The following is a 21,048-nucleotide window of genomic DNA, read 5'->3' on the forward strand; positions in this document are numbered from 1 at the left end:
CCCGTCGGCCCGACGCGCATGTCCGGCGGCGCCGGGATGTTGGCCTTGAACAGGAGGTACGCCTCCCACTCCTAGAGCGAGCGACGGCCGAAGCCGTTGGCCGCTGCCGCGTCGCCGGGGAAGCGCTCGGCCATCGCTGAGGGAAGGGAAGGGGAGGAAGGGGAGATAGGCAGAGCTCGGCGGCGGACGGGAGAGAGGCAAAGATCGACAGCTGGTTTTGGGCTCGGGCTGGTGCGGCCAGCGGCGAGGGGAAGCCGCTGGTTTTATAGCTCCCCGTCGTGTGTACACATGGCAAGAGGGAAGGCGTCGCCGCGCCACCCGTGAGGAATCAATGGCAAGGCTGACCGGCGGCAGCCTTGCCATTGATTCCCTGGGGGAAACCGAGGCGTTTTGGGGGAAGACGAGGCGCGGTGTCGCTGATGCTACTGGCCCACGGCTCTTTCGCGCCAAAACCGCTCGCCCCGGCGCTCCCGAGCGCGCCGGGTTCGGCCTGGGTCCGCCGGCGCCAGTTTCGGCCCAAACCGGCGAAAAACAGGCTCCTGGGGACGCGACTGGGCCGATTTTTGTGCGTCGACACGGAAAAAACGCATGGGAAGGGCCTGTTAGGGGCGCGGCTGGAGATGCTCTAAGTGCATGTACAATGCATAGCCTCAAGGTGATGCCTCACATGCCATGTAGGATTGGATATGACGTAAAGTAGGTTCGGATAGGGAAGCGGGATCCTCTCCAAGAGGTGGGTGCTTGAAAAGAAAAAATGTGGTCCGATGACAGAAGCTGAAAAGGTTGGAGTGAAAAGTAGAGATGTATGAGTACTAGAGTCTTTATTTTCTATTTCTTAATGAGACCCATTAGAGCATGTACAATGAGGGCAGCACCACACCGCTGCCCCAACGTTTCACGTAGATAAAAGTAACTAAAGCCACTGTCTAATTCTACCTTCGTCCAATGAAAGCAGTGGTATTGTTCTCAGGGTTGGCAGCCTTTTCCTATTCACCATAGAGTAGGCTTGTCCTGTTAAAGTTAGTACGGTGATGTCCAACCCTCCCTCATTGGCAGCGTCTGCACTTTTGTCAGGGGAGAGCCGGCCTCTTCTGCAGGATCCCACTTATCTCTGCAAGCTACACCTTTTGCTAAGCTCGGCTATCCGAACCTACATGGCGTGCTAGAGCATCTGTCCATATTGGAGCATTGGCCATGCCCTTAGTGATTACTTGCATTGGAGAGAAAAAGTTAATGTAGATATCTCAAATTACTTTTTATCATGAGGCATATGTATCTATACGTCATCATTGTACGTGCTCTAAGCACAACACCCTTGTAGTGTCAACGTGTAGGCAAAGCTGCGATGACGCAGAATGAACTTGTCCGTATGCGCAAGTTGACAAGTGACACGCCATCGGCCCATTCTTTACTCTCTCTCTCTCTCTCTGATGCACCAGCAGGTCACTCACACCATATCGCCACTGCCCACTGTTGGGTAGCCCTCGTCTAATCTCCTCATCGGATCAGAAGAATCCCAGCGAACCCAGGGAAAGAAGACTCCCTCCGAGTCCCGTCCGAGACGCAGAGTGCCAGCTCCGACTCCGAGCGGATGGCGTCGCCGCCGGAGGGGGTGGAGCCGGCGGTGATCCACGCGTGGTCGGCGCCGCGCTCCCTCAGCACCAGCCTCATGTATTCCTTCTCCGAGGTGAGAGAGCCTCGCCTCCGCCCCAATCCTCCTCCGCACGCGCGAATCGACCTCTCGCCACTTCCTTATTAGCTCCGCCTGCGAATTCCGAGGGAGAACACGTACGGGAGAGGAGATTAGGGGCGTCCAAACCCAATGCTCGTGTGTTTATTAATGCAACCCGTTTCGCCCTGAATAACACTGCAACTTGTGGCTTATTAATGCAACAAGTAGATTAAGCCGCTTACAGCTAAAAATCGTCACGCCCGCTCTCCCTGTTGGTACACGACATGTCGAATTTTTTTTAACTCTCTATCTTTCCTTTTGCCTTGCTCCAGAGGGATGACATGGATGTGCTTGACGAGCCTCTCTACGCTAATTTCCTGCGTGTCACTGGTGTTGACAGGCCCTACCGCCAGGAGCTTCTCTCTAAAATGGTAAGACTTGAACCATGCTTGAGTTGTCTGTTGTTATAGCCATAAATGATTTGCTGCTGTTATTCACCCAATGCCACAGTGACCTCGATTGATCCGGAATCAGGGTTTGGTTTGAGCCAATGAGCTGGTTGAGAAATGGGAAACTGGTTTTTGGTTATACGTACTCCCTCCGTTCCAAATTACTCGTCGCAGAAATGGATGTATCTAGAACTAAAATACATCTAGATACATCCATACCTGCGACAAGTAATTCGGAACGGAGGGATTACTTTATATAGACTGCACTATCTTTATATGGATTTTCATCCTTCTTTTTCCCTGAAAGACGGCAGGAGCTCTTTATGTAGATGCTACTAATTGAACATATATTAATTTGGTGTCGAGTTATTGTCTGGCTTTAGGACCATTTAAGAGGAAAATTCTCATTGTCTTATTAATCCATTTCCATTTAATGTGGAAAATGCTGTGGTGCACCATATTCCTGTTTACATCTCTTGCATACCGTCAATTCTGATAATACTATGTGAATGCTGCCTTGTGTATAGTTCAGACATTTGAGCATTTCCAGTGCAGGATCCAGATGGCAACAAAGTTGTCAAAGAAGTGATTTTTGGACCAGGAGAGAAAGCATATCGTTACTGCAAGGTGCAACTTCAATTCTTAAAGTGTCAGCGCATACCTCTATAGATTAATTATTACGCCATTATTCATTGCTCTCTTGATTATTTTTCATGTGTAGCACATTGCGAAGCAGCGCCTCCCTAATCTCACAGGTGACCTGATGAAGAAGGGAAAACATTTCATATTAATACGTAACCCTATGAATATCCTGGTATGTGCCCCCCATTTCTCTGTGTAACACTCATGCATGTTCCTAATTTCTTGCTAATTCAGCACGAGCTACTCTTTCCCTATGCTTTGCATATTCGAAACATATAACCTCCTGATAATAGCAATCCATATACCTCAGCCATCATTTGATAAAGTTGTTCCACCATCCTTCCTGGAGCTCGGTGTAGCAGAACTTGTTGCAATATACAGTGAGTTGTGTGAGCTTGGGAGCCCTCCACCTGTGATAGATGCAGATGATCTCCGAAGAGATCCTGAGGTAAATCTGTTATTGGTTGTCTGAATGGTTTTATCTTTGTGGTGATTATCCATCGCACCAAATAATAATATAAATGTATGCATATGATCTGCGGTTACTGTTTGGTAGGTTGCTTGGAAGAATCTGGCATTGAAATCCTCAAGCTGCCCACCCCTAGCTCCCCTCTCCCCTCCTCCCTGCCATGGAGGCCCCAAGCGACGCCTCCGCCGACCGCCGGGCGACCCTCTCCGGCGAGCGCGTGTCCTCAGTTGACCGCTGGCTCAGCTCGGAGAGCGAGTCCTCGGCGCGTTCCTTCCGGGACGTCGTGCTCATCCCGCCGGCACCCGCTGCGCCGCCGGCGACCAGGGGCCCTAGCCGCACCTCGCCGGCCGCCCGCGTGCCCGCCAGGCAGCGCCTCGGCCCCCGCTCGGAGATCCACCGCGTTTCCGGCGGTGCCGCTCTCGACGCGGACGGGTTCCAGCAGTCACGCCGCAAGAACAGACACCGCCGGCCGAACCAGGCCAATTGGGCCAAACGGGGCCGGGCCGCTACATGCTGTACCTGACCCCCAAGCCATGTCTTCCATGGAGGCTGTTGCCGGGCCAGTGGCCGTTGGGGCACAGGAGGCCGAGGCCCAGAGGACAGTTTCGATCCTGCAGCGACCCTGGGGATCCTCCACGCCGGCGCCCAACACTGATCAGCGATCGCCTGTACCTGAACCACGCTCTCCGGCATCTGGACGGTTCGCCTCGCCGCCGATCACGATGCGGCGATCTCGCAGCCGCACAACCACGCAGCAGGTTTGGACGCTTGGCGAGTTTCTGGCCGCGGCCACGAAGCACATCAGCGCGTCGCTGCCGACTCCCGGGAAGCGGCCACGTCGTCCCCTCTGCTTTGCCCCACGGCGAGGACGCTCCGCGATTGCGGCCACACCCCTGGCGGCGCCGCCGACGGCTGAACGGAGGGCGCGCGTGCAGATCCTCCGCAACCTGGGGATTGTAGGCACCAACCAAAAGATCACAGCCATCGAGATGAAGGCCTACGACGACATGTTCGCGGCACCAATCCCCCTGTCCGTGCTGAAGTCAATCGCTGCCCTGGTCGATCGGGAGATCCCAGCGTGCTTCGCCTCCCCCACGCGCACGGCCGCGGCCGCTGCCGGCGACAGCTAGGCCCGCAGGCCATCCATCGTCGACCTCCTGTTCATGGATCACGAACTAAAAATCGCGGTTTGGAATGTACGCAGCCTCAACTCGCGTGCACGACGTTGTGCCATCCGCTCTCTGTTGGGCACTACCGGAGCATCCATTGTATGCATTCAGGAAACTAAGATGGCTTTGATCTACTCGCCCATTGTGCTTGACATTCTCGGCTCCGAGTTTGACGACTACACGTACCTGCCGGCTGATGGCACGCGGGGCGGTATCCTTCTAGCCTGGAAGAGCAGGGCTATCACGATCTCCGATCCGTTGCTCACCCAGAATGCGCTCACGGCCAAGGTATCCGTGGCCTCTGGGACGCCGTGGTGGCTCACGACGGTCTACGGACCCCAAGATGACGCGGATAAAATTCTGTTCCTCCAGGAGCTGCGCGACATTCGGGCGGCATGCCCCGGCCCATGGATGCTATGTGGTGACTTCAACCTCATATACCGCACGGAGGACAAAAACATGGGTGGCCTGCACCAGCGCATGATGGGAAGGTTTCGCCGCGCCATCAACGACCTCGCCTTGAAGGAGATCTATCTCAACGGGCGTCGCTTCACGTGGTCGAATGAGCAATCGCCGCCCACGCTAGTGCACCTTGACCGCGTCCTTTGCACATCGGACTGGGAGGATGCGCACGGCGAATGCCATCTCCGGTGCCTTGCTTCGGTCGTGTCGGACCACTGTCCGCTGCTGCTGGATTGCTCCCCCATGCCGGTGGCGCACAAACGCTTCCACTTTGAGGACTATTGGCTTAGGCTTGACGGCTTCCACGACACCGTTGCCGCGGCTTGGAGCTCCGCGCATGACGACGACCCTTTCCGGCGGCTGGTCAAGCGTCTCCAGGCCACTGCTCGACGCTTATCGAGTTGGAGCGCCAAGTCCACGGGCAACATACGGGAAAAGCTGGCCATATCCCGCGAGCTGATCTTGCGCTTCGACAAAGCACGGGAGGACCGGGCGCTCTCCCCTCCGGAGGAATGGCTCCGCAAGCAGCTCAAGGTCGCCTACCTCGGCATGGCATCCTTGGAGCGCACAATCGCCAGGCAGCGCGCCCGTATCGCGTCTCTCAAGGACGGCGACGCCAACATGAGCTTCTTCCACCGGCAATGCTCCTATCGGCGACAGAAGAACCGCATATACAGCCTTGCCGTCCACGGGCATGTGCTCACGGCTCATGAGGAAATGGCCAACGCAGCGTTCTCGCATTTTGATGGCCTGCTGGGCACCGCTGTGGACCGGGCGCACACGCTGGATCTCTCCCAGCTCATTGAGCCCAGCGACCTTGCATGCCTAGACGTGCCCTTCAGCCAGGAGGAGATTTGGGAGGCGGTCAAACGCATGCCGGCGCGTAAAGCGCCTGGACCGGATGGATTCACCGCGGAGTTTCTGCGTGCCTGCTGGAGCATCATTCGCCATGACATATGGGACGTTTTCGAGCTGCTTTACACGCTGCGCGGCCGCGGGTTCAGCAAGCTTAACCAAGCGCTGCTGACCCTGCTGCCTAAGCGCGCGGACGCCCACACGCTTGGTGACTACCGGCCGATATGCCTGATCCACATTGTGGCCAAGATCGTCTCGAAGGTCCCGTCGTTGCGCCTCGCCCCCAAGCTGGATACCCTTGTAAGCAGCAACCAAAATGCATTCATTGCCGGGCGCAGCCTCCATGACAACTTCGTCCTAGTCCGGCAGTCCCTCAAGATGCTGCACCAACTTGGCGCACCCAGGATCATGCTCAAGCTCGACCTCACACGTGCCTTCGACTCCATCTCGTGGCCCTTCCTCTTTGAGGTGCTGCGCAAGTATGGATTTGGGGACCGATTCCGGGAGTGGATGGCCATTCTGCTCTCCTCGGCAAGCACGCGGGTCATGATCAATGGAGTTCCCGGCCCGCCAATCTGGCACCGGCGCGGCCTACGACAAGGTGACTCCACCTCCCCACAACTCTTCGTGCTGGCGGTGGACACCCTTGGGAGGCTGATGCGACACGCCCTACAGACCGGCATCCTTCAGCAGCTGCATCCCCGACGAGCCATCCCGGCGATCTCTCTTTACGCCGATGATGTGATGATGTTCTGCCATGCCACTACTGAGGAGATCGCCGCTGTCAAAGGCATCCTGGACGTGTTCGGTACGGCTTCTGGGCTCCGTGTGAACTACGCCAAGAGCTCGGCCACGATCCTTCACGCCGGCGACTACGAAGTGGGGCTGCTGGAGCCACTCGGGTGCCCCGTCATGGCCTTGCCGGTTACTTACCTGGGCATCCCGCTCTCCACTCACCGCCCATCCGCAGCACAGCTGCAACCCCTCGTCGACGCGGTGGCGGGCCGGCTGCCTTCCTGGAAAGCTTGGCTGATGAACAAAGCGGGACGGCTAGCTCTCGTCAAATCGGTGCTTAATGCAATACCGATCCATCAACTGCTAGCGCTTGCGCCCCCAAGGAAAACCCTGAAGCAATTAGAGAAGATTCAGCGCGGGTTTCTTTGGGCCGGCCGCGCGGATGCCCACGGTGGACATTGCCACGTCAACTGGCGTAAGGTTTGCCGTCCGCTTGAATATGGCGGCCTTGGCATCCGGGACCTCGAGCGCACGGGGCTATCACTTCGGCTGCGCTGGCTATGGCTCACGCGCACGGACACTACTCGAGCCTGGCAGGGGCTGGACACGCAATTTACGACGGAGGAGCGTGCGCTCTTTTACGCCTCCACGACTATGGCCATTGGAGACGGCAGGACAGCCCTGTTCTGGGAGGATCGCTGGCTTGGTGGCCAATCCGTCCGCGAGCTTGCGCCTAGGCTCCTCAAGTGCATCCCCAAGCAACGTCAAAAATCTAGAACGGTGGCGGAGGCCCTGGCCGGCAATAGTTGGGCACGTGACATCCATGGCCTGCTAGGCCTCCCGGAGATTGGACAGTACCTTCAGCTCTGGCACTTAGTGCAACATGTCGAGCTGTCCAATGAGCCGGACAGGCTGCTCTGGAGCTGGACAGCCAGCGGCGTCTACACCGCCCAGTCTTTCTACCGGGCAACTTTCCAGGGCGCGACGGGCTGCCACTCCTGGAAGCTCATTTGGAGGAGCTGGGCACCGTCCAAGGTGAAATTCTTCCACTGGCTGGCATGTCAAGATCGCTGTTGGACCGCGGAGAGACTCGCACGCCGTGGCCTGCAACATCACCCGCGGTGCCTTCTGTGCGATCAGGAACCGGAGACGATCGGGCATCTGATGCTCACATGCCCATTCACTAAGCAGACATGGCAGGAGGTCTTATCTTGGCTGCGCTTGCCGGCGCCGGCGCCCGAGCACGACGGCTCGCTCATGGATTGGTGGCTGCGCGCAAAGGAATACACACCACCAGCGCTCCGCAAGGCGCTCAAATCTGTGGCACTTTTGGTACCGTGGATGATCTGGAAGCATAGAAATGCGTGTGTTTTCGACCATGTGAACCCATCGCTGAACGAGCTTGTAGACAGGATCAAAGACCAGATGTTGGGCAAAGGCTGGAGCTCAAGGGCTCAGGGTCGTTTTGCCATCATCCTGGGACGTGCACTGAGCCTCTGTTGTCTGTGTGTACTAACCGCCTCCTACGAGGATGTAAATACCCTCTCTTTCCAATGCAATGAAACGCAAAGGCCATTTGCGTTTTCTCGAAATCCTCAAGCTATTAGGATATTTACCAAATGGAAAATTTTGAGTTTGTTCATAAATCATCTATTATTATCGTGTAGCAGTGCCTTGAAGGGCCTGATAGTGCAGCTTCAAACTATTAGGATTACTAAACACCGAACTGGTAAATTTGAATTCACTTCAGTTTTTATGGTTTGCAATCATGATGTATGCAGTAGTTTCCATGTTTATTACATTTAAACATTTTAATGCATGAAGGCATTTTAATGGTAATAACATTGCTTCACTGTATAATAACTACATTTGCAAAATGCAATCCAATTCAATGCAGTTTGTTTACCCGTCCAATGCAGGCCGTCTTGAGTGGACTCTGTGAGGACCTGGGTATTCCTTTCCAGCCACAAATGCTCAAGTATGCGGGTTGTGCATAAGAATTAAATAGGTTTCATTGTCCTAGTTTTTCGCTTAGAGCACACATAGTAAGAAGGTGGTGTGCTTTCTTAAACCATTTGGATTGCTTCTAACTTGTAGATGGAAAGCTGGCCCAAGGGACTTTGATGGTATTTGGGCCCCCTGGTGGTATGAAAGTGTACATACATCTACGGGCTTCTCGAAATCCCGTCGTTACCCTATGGTAAGCATGCATCAAACGTCTCTCTCTTGATTTCCAGTAATTTATTAGTACTTCTATGCTAGCTAACTTTGCATATTTAGTCAGTCATACTTGTATCAGAAAGGACATACTAAAAAACATGGACACAAAGGCTGCGTTTGACATTGCGATGGATTCTCATAATCACGTTTATCCCACCCGCTTTTCCTATTTGAGAGTTTGTTTGACCTGCTTTCGCCTATTTCCATGTCAAGTTTTCCACAGCAGATTATAAATAAGCACAACACAGAACAGTTCAGCAACCAAAAACTAAGCCTAATAATTATTACCTCTGGCCATAAAGCCTTATTGTAGTTCCTTCAGGTGTACAGAGTAGCCGGTGTATTTATGAGAAGGTTAGGTATTGCATTTAACCCTTTTAATGAATCCCATTCCTTTTAAAAGAAGTTGTCTCCTAGACCCAACAAAGGGAAGAAGGTGAGAAAAACGGTACTTCAGCAGTTCTCCTATCACCTTCCTCATTTCAGGGGCGCCCCTATATCTTGCTCAGGATCGCGTTTGCTGGCTTTCTCGGTGTCCCCTATATTTTTTCTCATCTTTATGATAGATGGGACCAACATATATAATACTCCCTCCATTCCATATTATTTGACGTCCTGGCCTCAAACTCTTTTTTTTTAATTAATTGACGTCCTAGCGCACTACACTTAGCATTTTCCGCAAGTTTCCAAATTTGCCCCTCACTCTCTCTGGTCACCCCACTTCTCACACATTTCCCCTCCTCTGTTTCCAATTTTGGGGTGCTGGATTCGTTTTTAGGATTAGTAAGGGACAGCAAAGGGATTTTACCACTTTCCTAAATCTGTTCGATGTTTTCCAAAACGTCAATTAATACGGAACGAAGGACGTATATTTATCTAATTAGAGAGTAACATAGGGGATGATATTAGTTGGTTCTCCTGAAACTTGGGCAAAATTTACTGGAGGAATCTTTTTAGAGGAGCGCCTATATGGAGATATAGGGGTGTATTTTAGAAGAGCTGTTGGACTTGCTCTAGTTATCAAGATACAATTGACTTCATCTTGCTTCGATGTGCTTGGCAATTAAAACATGTCTTATTGTTAACATTGACCTTATTTGATTGCAGACTTTTCCATTTGCATTGTATGACCTACTTGAGCAAAGCTTGCCCTTCTACAATATGCTGAAGCGCCAGGTACGGAGAACAACAGGATCCCTGCTGCCACCACCGCCTGATCCTCCTCTTCCTGTACCAGAAAATAAAAAAATTCTTGTTTGGGTTGGAGATGAACTTTTGCCACGTGATAGTGCAAGGGTATGCACTCGTAACTTTTGCTATTTAATCAGCATTGCAACATTAAACTGGTCACACTTGATCAGTTCTCCCAATTCTTTTTTCTAATCATCTGTGATGTAAAGGTTTCAGTGTTTGATTCAGTTGTACAAGGAGGGGATGCTGTGTGGGAAGGATTGCGTATATATGATGGGAAAGTATTCAAACTTGAAGAACACTTGGATAGGTACAGTACTTCTATATTTTATTTGGCTTGCCATATCTTTTCTGCTTATGATCTACTATGCAGTAACCCTCTTTATTATTCTCTTCTAGATTGTTTGATTCTACAAAAGCTATGGCCTTCAGCAATGTGCCCAGTCGTGATTGGGTAACTACTTCTACTTACATGCTTCCCACTTGTTATTTATAGTATTGCAAGAAAGAACCATGTAGCTGCTTGTTTGGTAGGCATCTTTTTGTTTAGGTTTAAAATACTAATGTGTTTCCCAATTTTCATTTAAGAGGATTGCTGAAGGCTCACTTTGAAGTTTGAACTACTGAACTGAGTGTTTGGTATGCACGTGTTTTAATGCAGATTAAGGATGCAATATTTAAGACTCTTAACGCAAATGGGATGTTCAATAATGCACATATAAGGCTCACTCTCACCCGTGGGAAGAAGGTATTACTATAGATATAGATTCATTACTCATCAGTATTGTCACTTCCACTTTTCTACAGTGTGAGTTTGCAATCTTCTTCCCATGACCTACTTACCCGTTTTGTGCACTGCCTGCCTTAACTGTAGGTGACATCTGGAATGAGTCCAACTTTCAATCTATATGGGTGTGTCTTGATTGGTATTCACATTTTGATCCCACTTTTTTTTACTTGATTGTGTTTTTTGTGCTTAAATCTGTACATCATGTTTGTTATTTTCTGGTTTCTGACTAAATTATACTCCCTCCGTTCCTGAATATAAACCTTTTTAGAGATTCCAGTATGGACTACATTCATAGCAAAATGAGTGAATCCACATTCTAAAATATGTCTATATACATCCGCACGTAGTCTGCATTAGAATCTCCAAAAGGTCTTATATTTAGAAGCGGATGGAGTATTATCCTATTCTGTAATCATCTCTTGTGACTAGCAATCAGTGTTGGCGTGTAAGACCATACGAGTCGATTCACTGAGTTTCATCCAAAATATAATGACTCGTAAATGGTGACTGCCTGGTTGTGGTTTACTGTCGGCATGTTTGCTGTACTTTATTGTTTGAAATGATGTGGGCCGTTATGACTATTTGGTCCAGTCAATTGTCATTGGAAGACTAGGTTGACTTAATAATGGTAAGACCTTATATTTGGTCTTTTTCAGTACTTGCAGAGTGGAAACCACCAGTTTATGATAACTCACATGGGATAAAGTTGGTAACTGCCGCCACACGTCGTAATTCTCCAAATGTAAGACTCAGTACCTACTTCTTTACAATTTGGCTTTTGGTTTCTCATCTGTTCTATTTTTGTATGAAGCTTCTTTTATTATCTCTTTATTGAACAAATGTTGACCTTGGTTGTTTCCATGACTTGTTTCAGAGCGTAGATTCGAAGATACATCACAACAATCTTATTAACAACATTCTGGCAAAGGTCATTTATCTTAAGATTTGAAGCTCTAATCTAGCAAGCTCCTTGAATCTTATCTAAAATGAAGGCATTGGAAATTGCAATGGGCCTCAAACACTATTGCTTCTATGCAGATAGAAGGTAATCTTGCACAGGCTGAGGATGCTATCATGCTAGATCAAGATGGTTTTGTATCAGAAACAAATGCAACAAACATAGTACGTGCAATTAGGATCAGTTCAAATAGCTCAATATTCGCCATATGGTTTTCTTAAAGTGCTTGTGCATTAACTGCAGTTTATGGTTAAGAAGGGCATTGTATTGACACCTCATGCGGACTACTGCCTTCCAGGAATTACCCGTGCAACTGTAAGCCTATTCATCTTCCACCTGGAAATAATTGGAGCCAATCTACAGAAGTGGTTCCCACCAATTTGAAATGGCATGTTTTGTTCTGTGCCAATACTGTTTAGCAGTACCCAACTCATATCATGAACCAGTACTTCATACAACTAGATATTCACTGGAAGATTCACATACAAGCAACAAATACATAGTTCGATCCTTTTGATTCTTATCGGTCTAGTAAATGGCGTTCTGGTGCAATATGTCGAATTACTATATAAAGAACACATTTAAGCAAAAGCAAATCTTGAATTCTTGATTAAAAATACCTATATTTACCCAGCCCAGTGGATACGATCTGCTCATGGTAAGAGAACATATGGGTTTGATATACTCTTATGAATTATGGCAATCAGATAAACGGTCTTTTCTCACTTTGGTAAACAGAACCCAGTACAATTTGGAGAGGGACCAGTTTCCTCTTTATGGAGACAATGAGATTCTTGAATTATGGACATGCTCTAAACTATCTTTGAAACAAAAAGTAGAATATTCGAAATACTGAAGCGGAAAGTCATCACAATTTTTGTAGCCTTAGCATCTTCCTCTATATGTTCTGCAGCTTCTGCCCAGTTGCCTTATTTGATAGTGGTTTCTGTTCTTTTTTTTTTCCGTTTGACATGAATATGCATAAATATTCTTTGCTTGTCTATCGCTAGAAGATGGTTGTCTATTGCTATATTTTGTAGAAGATATGATGAATATGCTTTGCTAAATCATGACATGTATAAAATATGATAAGTTTGCCTACATGCATGGAAGAGGAAATTTATTAGTCGATAGTGCCCATTGCTAGGGTGAACAACTGAACTTACATGGTTCCACAGAAAACTCAATCTTCCTGTTTATTGAAGTTACTAATTAATATTCTGCATATTGAATGAAAATATCAGGTCAAGGATCTTGTTGTGAAAGAAAACCTGGTATTACATGAACGGCGAATTAGTCTATCTGAATTTCATGCTGCAGATGAGGTTAGATATTTTATGTCATGGACATTTTCATCTTGTCCTTCTACTGAGGTTTTTTGCTTCGCAACTGTATAATATCCTTTATACTGAAATGTGCACTTATCTACTAAACTAAACAAGATAAATAGCAGAAGTATGTTTTAAACTACTAAGCATTTTTCTTTTGAGAAAACGCAAAGGTTTGCGTCTCTATGCATTGATAGAAAAAGAATGTTAGGGCATCTCCAACGCGGACAGCGGGTTTGGTGGAGGCCATCCAAGAGGAGTCACCTAATATAAAGCGGATACAGATTTTTCATTGATTTCAGGGTTACAGTTTACATAGCAAAAGATCCCTAGAACAACTAAAAAAAACAACTATTCTAATCTACCCCCTGTAAGAGGTGAGGTTGAGGAACCCCGTGCCGGATGGTCTGGTCTCGTCGTCGTTGGCGGCCAGCGCGGACGAGGCGGAGCTGACGACGATGTCAAAGAGGCCATCCAAATTTGTGTGGCCTTGTTGACGACGATGCCAAAGAGGCGGAGCACGGACAGCGGGCAGGGCGGAGGCCATCTATGGAGGCATCGTCATCATGCTGCTCCGGCATGAACGAGGCAGGCATCGTTGCCGTTTTGTTCTGGTGCGTTCTTGTCCTCCGTCTCCAGCTCCTCGAAGAGGCAGTCGTGCTCCGCCTTGTTGACGCGAAAAGAATTTAGCGAAGGCCGCCATGAAGTCAGCCTTCACCGTCCCCCAACATGATTGGAGGGACTCCGCAGTGAAACCATTGGGCCCTGGTGCCTTCTCCCAAGAGAGCTGCGCACAACCTCCCAAGTCTCTTCCTCGGTAAGTGGCGCCTCAAGGTCAGCAAAGTCCTCCACCCGAGAACCAAAGAAATCAAGATCCCGGGACAACTCACGCTCCTCTGAGGAACCCAAAGGGAGAGGAAGCGATCAAACGCAGCTTGAGCCATGGCTGCATGGTCAAAAACCACCGCACCATCAACCTGTAGATTGTGGATCACGTTCTTCCGCTTCTGATATGAGGCATGCAGGTGGAAGAACACCGTGTTGGCGTCACCCTCCCTAACCCAGGCGATCTTGGCCCACTGGCAAGCCATGGTGTGCTCGAGGGAAGCCAAGCCCAAGTAGGCATGCTTGAGGCAGGCTTGAAGCTGGCACTCCGTAGCGGAGAGAAACGGGACTCTGCCGCCACATCAAACCGAAAAATGAGCTCGCAAGCCATCATGAGCTGCACCCGGACGCAGCCCACCTTCTTAGGCTGGTCATAGTGGGAGTAACTTAGCTTGTAACATAACGTACCCCAAGGCAAAACGAGTCTACATCTAAATAAATGAAGGCTTGCATGATACCACATATATGTTACTACCCACTATGAAGGTAGTAACACAGACTAGTAACATATTACTAGTCTAAGTTACTTCCCACTATGACTAGCCTTATAGCTCCAACTCATCAGCTGGCAAGCCGTGGATTTGAGTCTAGCCGTAATGCGATGATAGGGGTCCGGCTCCCCGAGAGCCACAGTCCAGGCTGTGGCCACCATCTCCCCTAATCCATCCATCTTAGTCCAGAACCGCTTGAACTAGAATCGGCGGTGGCCCACAGGCGGTGCCGAAAAGTCGAGGAGTAGAGGACAGTGGTCGGATATCACAGTGGGGAGACACTACAACCAGCAGTTTGGGAGGAGGTCCTCCCAATCTATTGTGTAGAACACCTTGTCGAGCTTCACCAAGGTGGGGGCACCACACTCATTCAACCAAGTGTAGCTCCTTGAGCTTGCAGTATTTAGGAAGCGTCTAAACCTTCCCATCATGTGACTGTGCAGGTAGTCATTGCTCTTGTCTTCGTCATGGTAAATCATGTTGAAATCACCACAAACAACCTAGGGACCTGGCCGGGTAAATCACCCATCTCGCAGCTCGGCAAGGAAAACAATCCTCTCTGTGTCCTCCTGTGGTCCGTAGACACGAGTCAGCCACCAAGAACCTCCCCTCGAAGGGGGAGACCAAAACCGAGACGCTGTTGTCGCCCAGGTGGACATTGCACAGCTTAACTGTGCGACCTATCCACGCAACTGTAATAATCCCCCATGAGTGTCAGTAGCCAGCAAGCAGAATAATCATCAAAATCCGCGCCAAAGTCTTCCATAACTATAGTAGGGGTTACAACTGCCAACTTAGTCTCCTGCAAACAGACAATGGAAGTGCCTGTTGAACTGACGAGGCTCCGAACACCCATACACCGAGCTCGATTATTGAGCCTGCGCACATTCCACACTAACATCTTAGGTTCGTATAACATTGGGACGATGTGGACACACGAGAGATGAGGTTAGTATGGTCAGACCTCAATGACAATGAGGCTACCGCCCACCAGCCAAACATGTCGAACGAGAACTTTGAGGCGGCAGACATTTGTTATCAAGTTTTGAAGTTCGACCACTTCTAAGTTAGCAATTACTAAGCATTTTAAGATTTTGAAATTACTTATTTTCCTTTTTGTGCAGGTTTTACTTTCCTCTTTAATGTTAATAAATCTAAATGATGCTATAGCTATAGTTATAGTTATAAGTTTCAGTTACATGACATATGCGTGTGTAGAATAAATCGTGCAAATTTGGCTGTTTCTTTTAGAAGAACTTCAAAATTAACACCTCTCCTTTTTTATGAACTACCATAATAAGGCAGGCTGCATACTTTCAACTACTACAGTAAGTTAAAATACACTATTTATTGCCCTGGTAATGTGGTTTTTCACATGCAGGTGTGGACAACCGGAACAATGGGTGAAATTACACCGGTGAGCTGACTTTTTTGCACTATATGGTCATGTTTTTCTATCCATTTCTGTACTGCCACCATGTTGGAGTTAATATTGTTATGGCTTGGACAAGAAGATGCAAGACATCTCTAGTATGGCAGTGAGCGTAGTCAAAAAGAAAATTGACTGCTACTCCCCCCGTTCCTAAATATTTGTCTTTTTAGAGGTTTCAAATGGACTACCACATATGGATGTATATAGACATATTTTAGAGTGTAGATTCACTCATTTTGCTCCGTATGTAGTCACTTGTTGAAATCTCTAGAAAGACAAATATTTAGGAACGGAGGGAGTAGTTGTTTAGTGAGTAAGAAAGAGCTGCAGCAAGTAGTAGTAAAAGCAAAGTTTAATACGCAAGGAAGCTACTCCATCCGTCTCGGTGCATAGGGCATGCGCGTAGTTGTAGGTCATCAATTTGACTAACTAATAATGTGCTATATGTCATCAAAAGCATATCACTGGATACATATGCGAATGTAGTTTCTAAATATATTTTTTGTTACATATAATACAAATATAGCGAGTTAAATTGATGATACATGCCCTATGCACAGGGAGTAGCTAGGCATTAGTAGTGTCCAGTTCGATACTGTAGCATGGTGGTGTCTGAACAACGCTGTATAAACCTCTATATAAGGAGGGGCACCCCATATGGAGAGAATCTAAGTAGCAAGCCAAGATAGAGTGCAGCGTTTTATAGGACGGGCTCCAGGGAGCTCTCTTTTTTTAACAAAATATATTTAAAAGTTTCAGAAAAAAATCTTTTTTTTTCTACAAATGCGTATACATGTTCTCTAAGTATATGTATATTTTCATAAAATAATACGATTATTTGCAAGTTACGCAAGACACAAAAATCTGGCCCAAATACAACAAAGCAAAAGCCCATTTCAATCTATGTATTTGTCTTTTTTGTGTACATCACATATGAACATATATGTTCATGAAAATTTTGTATGTATACACTACACATATATATTTGTGTATAATTTTTTTCAGATTTCTTTGAGGTGTAGAAAATGTTTTTAAGCTGAAAAAAAGGGACTCCCTAAACCCCGGCCACCAAATGCACTTTCCGGCCAAGATGTAGTAGCAAGCCTTTGTGTCAGGATGTAACACATATGTACGTGTGTCATGCATGTGCGTATAAGAGAAGTGCGTGTAAGGATGTAGCCTCACAGCATGTGTTGCTGATGAGCATCATGTGAGACAATGCATTTGTTGCTCAGGCAGGTCTCTTCCCTGCCTTCCCATCTGTTCTACCTGGTCATGTGGGTGTGTGGGTGTGTCCACCAACAATAAGCTGAGAGATTGAGAAAGGGCCGCGCCCAACATTTGGTATAGGTTGTGACCAATACCCCAGTGATTTGTTTAATTTTGAAATGAGTACAGATTAGGCAACATTTCAATGCGACTTCTATGAACAGATCAAATGATCAAAATTTCCCTGTGATGTGTTATGCAACTCATGGTTTGGGCATCCTAGTTTGTTTTACAGGAACTGTCCTGTTCAAGGAAAAGTATTTTATGATTCTAATTAGATGGCCACTATTCTGATTTGCAATAGGTTGTGATGATTGACGGGCGTGAAATTGGTGATGGGAAAATCGGTCTGGTCACAAGACAAATCCAGAGCGCATACAAAGTCCTGACAGCAGGGTTGGGAGTAACAATTCCCAGGAATGCGGAGGCATAATCATTTGCGCAGACATTCTTCTTGTCCTTTTGAAAAGGAGAAGGCACCTATTATCTATGGACAAACTTTCAGGGTTCAGTTTCGAGTAATGATAATAAATACCCCTCCATCCGGAATTACTTGTCGTAGAAATGGGTAAAAATGAATGTATCTAGAACTAAAAATACGTTTAGATACATCTATTTCTCCGACAGGTATTTCCGGATGGAGGGAGTAGTAGCTAGCGTTCAAAGAAGCACCCAGTGAAAGTGGCACACCGGACAGAAAACTGAGTATTCGAAAAATACTGGCTGGGTCTGTGAATTCATGATTTACTGTGTGCCTGTGTGCGCCGAACCTGTGGCTGATCCTGGACACAGAACAGAAAATAGAATATTATATGCGGTTTTATTTTCTGCTTGATTTTCTTCGATCCATCGATCAATTTACTGGAACTATGATGATGTTGTGAAGTCCGTGCACATCCATGGTACCAACATATACCAACTATCACATGCTTCTCCCTGTCTCCCAGCTTTCCAAGTAATGCTGGGAAATGGCAAAAGGGAAAAACACAAGGAGGTGTTTGGATTAGACGATGGTAACGCAAACGGTAAGGGAGTTAGATCACGCTGGAAACAGGGAGGGGAGGTAATGGGCAAATACCTGTTTTGTTTCGTTCGTGCCTGTAAAGGAATCGAGTTACGGTGAGGAAAGAGAGCACACAAGGGACGGGAAAATGGTGGTCGCCTCAATTTCTCACCTTTTCTCCCATGTCGTTTCCAGCTGCGCATGCGCTCACAGAGCTGGGAGGCACCTTTGGCCGCTCCACCATTGCCGACCACATCGCTGGCTGCTTCACCGGCCTCCCAGTCAGCTACTACACACTCCTCTCCGGCCTCCACCGCCTCATCTAGGCCATGGATGCCAGCGGAATACGCAACGAGAGAATCAAAGCCGCAGCCACCGCCGCCGATGTCAGGCACGCTCACATTCGGTTAAGACAGACTGAGGTTCCGTTAACGGACAGACCAGATCAAGTGCAGCCATGAAGATCCAACGGCTCGCATTCGCTCGCCTAGTTACTGTAACGTTTCACCATCACTTTCTACTGTTCATCTTCTACCATTGTCGGGCTATACAATAGCCTCCGCCGAGCGCCGCTAACTCATTCCCCATTTCGTATTGTTTCCCTTATCTAGATCTGAACCCTAGCTCGAGTTCATCCCCAAATCCCTTGATCCACTACTTTGGGGCATGACAGCCTATTCGACTATACGGAGAGGACCGACGTCGTCGCTGGTCCGGTGACGTGACTTGTTTACGGCGATGATGGGTAATATTGCTTGAACCAAACACATCCTCAAGTGATCTGACACGAACACGGGTTGGAAATGGTACGACGAACCACAAGTTACATCACAGAGATCCAGAGTTCCCGACATAGCAAAGCCACTTCGATAGAAACCTGAGTTCCTGATACCAAGCTAAGCTAATCACGGAAACATACGGATAGTGGATGCCTTACTCAACGTCATTCCAACAAGCATCCTAGCGATGGCCCAAAAACATGTCATACACAGCGCCACATAACCAGCAGTCCCTTCACTTCCACCACCATAGACGATGAAACCTGCCGATAAATTAAGCTCAGTTCAGTGTAACACTCTGGAGGAGCACTTCTGCCAAAATATGGGATAGCAAGATTGCTAGAAGAACAGCGAATTACTCGATCCAATTGTACCAGATTTTGTGGCAAAGGGCCCGAGTACATTTAGATAATATTTCAGCTGGTCTTGGACAAGGTAATTGAGCACTTCAAATGAATGAAGTAAACAAAATATTTCCCTAAGTAATTAGCACACTTACTGGCATATACAATAGTATCTTCCCAGCTAGTAATCTTGATCAAGACGGCAAGCCTTGAAGATGAATTGCAATGTTCCAAATATGTTTAAAGGAGATGGGACCTTGCAGATTTGCAATAGTTACATGACTATAAGAACTTCCATAAATATTAAGTGGTGTTTATTCGTGCATTCCTGGATAAGACATGCCTCATCCACGCCCTAAAGGGTAACATGATGATGGCTAATTAGACACTTTATTAGTTGCTGTAACTCTTAAAGCTCTTTTTAACACTTGAGGGATATCCATGCCACATGGTTTGATGCAGCAAGGATGAAAATTAAGGACGATATCCCACAATGTCATTTTACACATAGTATAAACTGAAAGAAAAAAATACCTCATGTTATGATGGGTGAGAATCTTCTCATCAAACCTTTCTGTGCTTCTTGCGCTTTTCCGAGCCAGATACAGCTTGTGCACATGGATCATCTTCAGGAACGTTGGTCGCTCCTTGATCCGCAGTTAGACGAGAAAATTGGATATTTGCCACTTTCAATACGTGGTTTCTCAAAATTGCCACTTTTAACATTGGCTTCGCACAATTGCCACTCAGTTCGTTGGCTCCTTGATTATCATGCCACCTTTCTCCTTTTATTGATTTTCATTTTCCTTTTCCATTTATGAGCATTGGAAAAGACCAAACTACCACTGATGCATATACATGTACTATCCAAATTTCAGTTGACACTTGAAGCGGACGTGAGCGTATCAGCCGCCGAGAATATCGTGTGTGTTGCTTCACGGATCTCCTCGATGCAGAGTGCCTGACCGATCTCCTTGATGCAGAGTGCCGGGGATCGTCTAGACGTCGCGTGCCGCGGATATTCTCAACGTCCCGTGCCGCGGATCGCTTAGATCCAGTGTGCCGCCGATCTCACCGACGCGCGCGTGCATGGATTTTGGACGGGAATATGTTGAGTATTATCCTTGCTTTGTTCAAGAATCATGCAGCAATTGATCTCTCCTTGCACGTCTCCTCATCCCACCCGAATGGCCGAGCGGACGGGTGGGCTGAGCAGCTATGGCGTGCGGGGAGACGGGGCGAGCGCCGAGCGGCAATGGCAGTCAGGCGGAGAAAGCATCAAGCAGCCGAGTGGCCGGTGCCGGCGGGCTGCTTCAGCAGATGTTCTTATTGACGACCAGGAACTGTGCCACTGGTTCACCTCTGTCGAACGAGAATACCAGATGCATAATAAACACGGATAATCAGTACCTGTACATACCCTCAGGGGCAGTTCGGTCTTGTCCGGTGCATATAAATGAAAACAGAAAAGGGGAATCAATAAAAAAAGCAAAATGGCATGCTAATCAAGGAGTCGATGAGCTAAGTGGCAATCTTACGAAGCCAATCTTGAAAGTGGCAATTTTGAGAAGCCACTTATTGAAAGTGGCAAATATCCAAATTTCTCCAGTTAGACCAGCAGCTTCACCAGCAGGCACAAATTTTATAGGAGTAATTGCATTTGTTGGAGCATTGCAGTTTTCCTGGCTTACAACTCCTCTTTCTTTGTTGAACCCAGAAGATGTGATGGCAATGATAAGCTCTTTCTTTGATCTGACAATTTGATGCATACAAGTGTTCTTTGTAGCTGCAACAACATAGTGAATAATTAGTTCTACTCCTAAAAGCCTGCTACTAATTCCAAATACAATAAATGACTGGGTATGCAATATCATTCTTGTGTTACAAAGTTCATTTGTAAAAGCT

At 47.8% G+C, this 21,048-nt stretch overlaps 2 protein-coding genes across 3 annotated transcripts in view; one reads left to right on the forward strand and one right to left on the reverse strand.

The window, feature by feature from the left end:
* The first annotated feature begins 1,383 nt into the window (after positions 1-1,383).
* Positions 1,384-17,852, forward strand: LOC123127211 (branched-chain-amino-acid aminotransferase-like protein 1). Its single transcript, XM_044546791.1, has 19 exons — positions 1,384-1,687; positions 2,005-2,103; positions 2,677-2,748; positions 2,843-2,935; positions 3,074-3,211; positions 8,373-8,431; positions 8,551-8,653; positions 9,781-9,969; positions 10,074-10,174; positions 10,264-10,318; positions 10,526-10,612; positions 10,739-10,790; positions 11,311-11,396; positions 11,529-11,582; positions 11,693-11,776; positions 11,856-11,927; positions 12,857-12,937; positions 15,698-15,733; positions 17,322-17,852. The coding sequence occupies exons 1-19, from the start codon at positions 1,592-1,594 to the stop codon at positions 17,448-17,450; spliced, it is 1,686 nt and encodes a 561-aa protein (XP_044402726.1). The 5' UTR covers positions 1,384-1,591; the 3' UTR covers positions 17,451-17,852.
* A 1,823-nt stretch (positions 17,853-19,675) lies between these two features.
* The window catches only part of LOC123127213 (double-stranded RNA-binding protein 4), a 9,870-nt gene continuing 8,497 nt past the window's right edge, over positions 19,676-21,048 (reverse strand). The window contains exons 4-5 of one of the 2 annotated variants that reach the window (XM_044546793.1): positions 20,753-20,929; positions 19,676-19,802 (exon numbers count right to left, since the gene is read on the reverse strand). In XM_044546793.1, coding sequence (XP_044402728.1) covers positions 19,708-19,802; positions 20,753-20,929 — 272 coding nt within the window. In that variant the 3' untranslated portion in view covers positions 19,676-19,707. Of the gene's footprint in view, positions 19,803-20,506; positions 20,930-21,048 lie in introns of those variants that run through there. The other variant, XM_044546792.1, reaches the window with a different exon arrangement.

This window comes from Triticum aestivum, chromosome 6A (genome assembly GCF_018294505.1).
Source record: "Triticum aestivum cultivar Chinese Spring chromosome 6A, IWGSC CS RefSeq v2.1, whole genome shotgun sequence".
Classification (NCBI taxonomy): Eukaryota; Viridiplantae; Streptophyta; class Magnoliopsida; order Poales; family Poaceae; genus Triticum; species Triticum aestivum.

What these genes read in the sequence shown, in the direction of transcription:
- LOC123127211 (XM_044546791.1), top strand. Translation starts at nt 1,592, where the DNA reads ATGGCGTCGCCGCCGGAGGGGGTGGAGCCGGCGGTGATCCACGCGTGG. An exon ending in ATGTGCCCAGTCGTGATTGG is followed by an intron (nt 10,319 to 10,525) that starts GTAACTACTTCT and finishes GTTTTAATGCAG; the next exon opens with ATTAAGGATGCAATATTTAA. An exon ending in AAACAAATGCAACAAACATA is followed by an intron (nt 11,777 to 11,855) that starts GTACGTGCAATT and finishes CATTAACTGCAG; the next exon opens with TTTATGGTTAAGAAGGGCAT.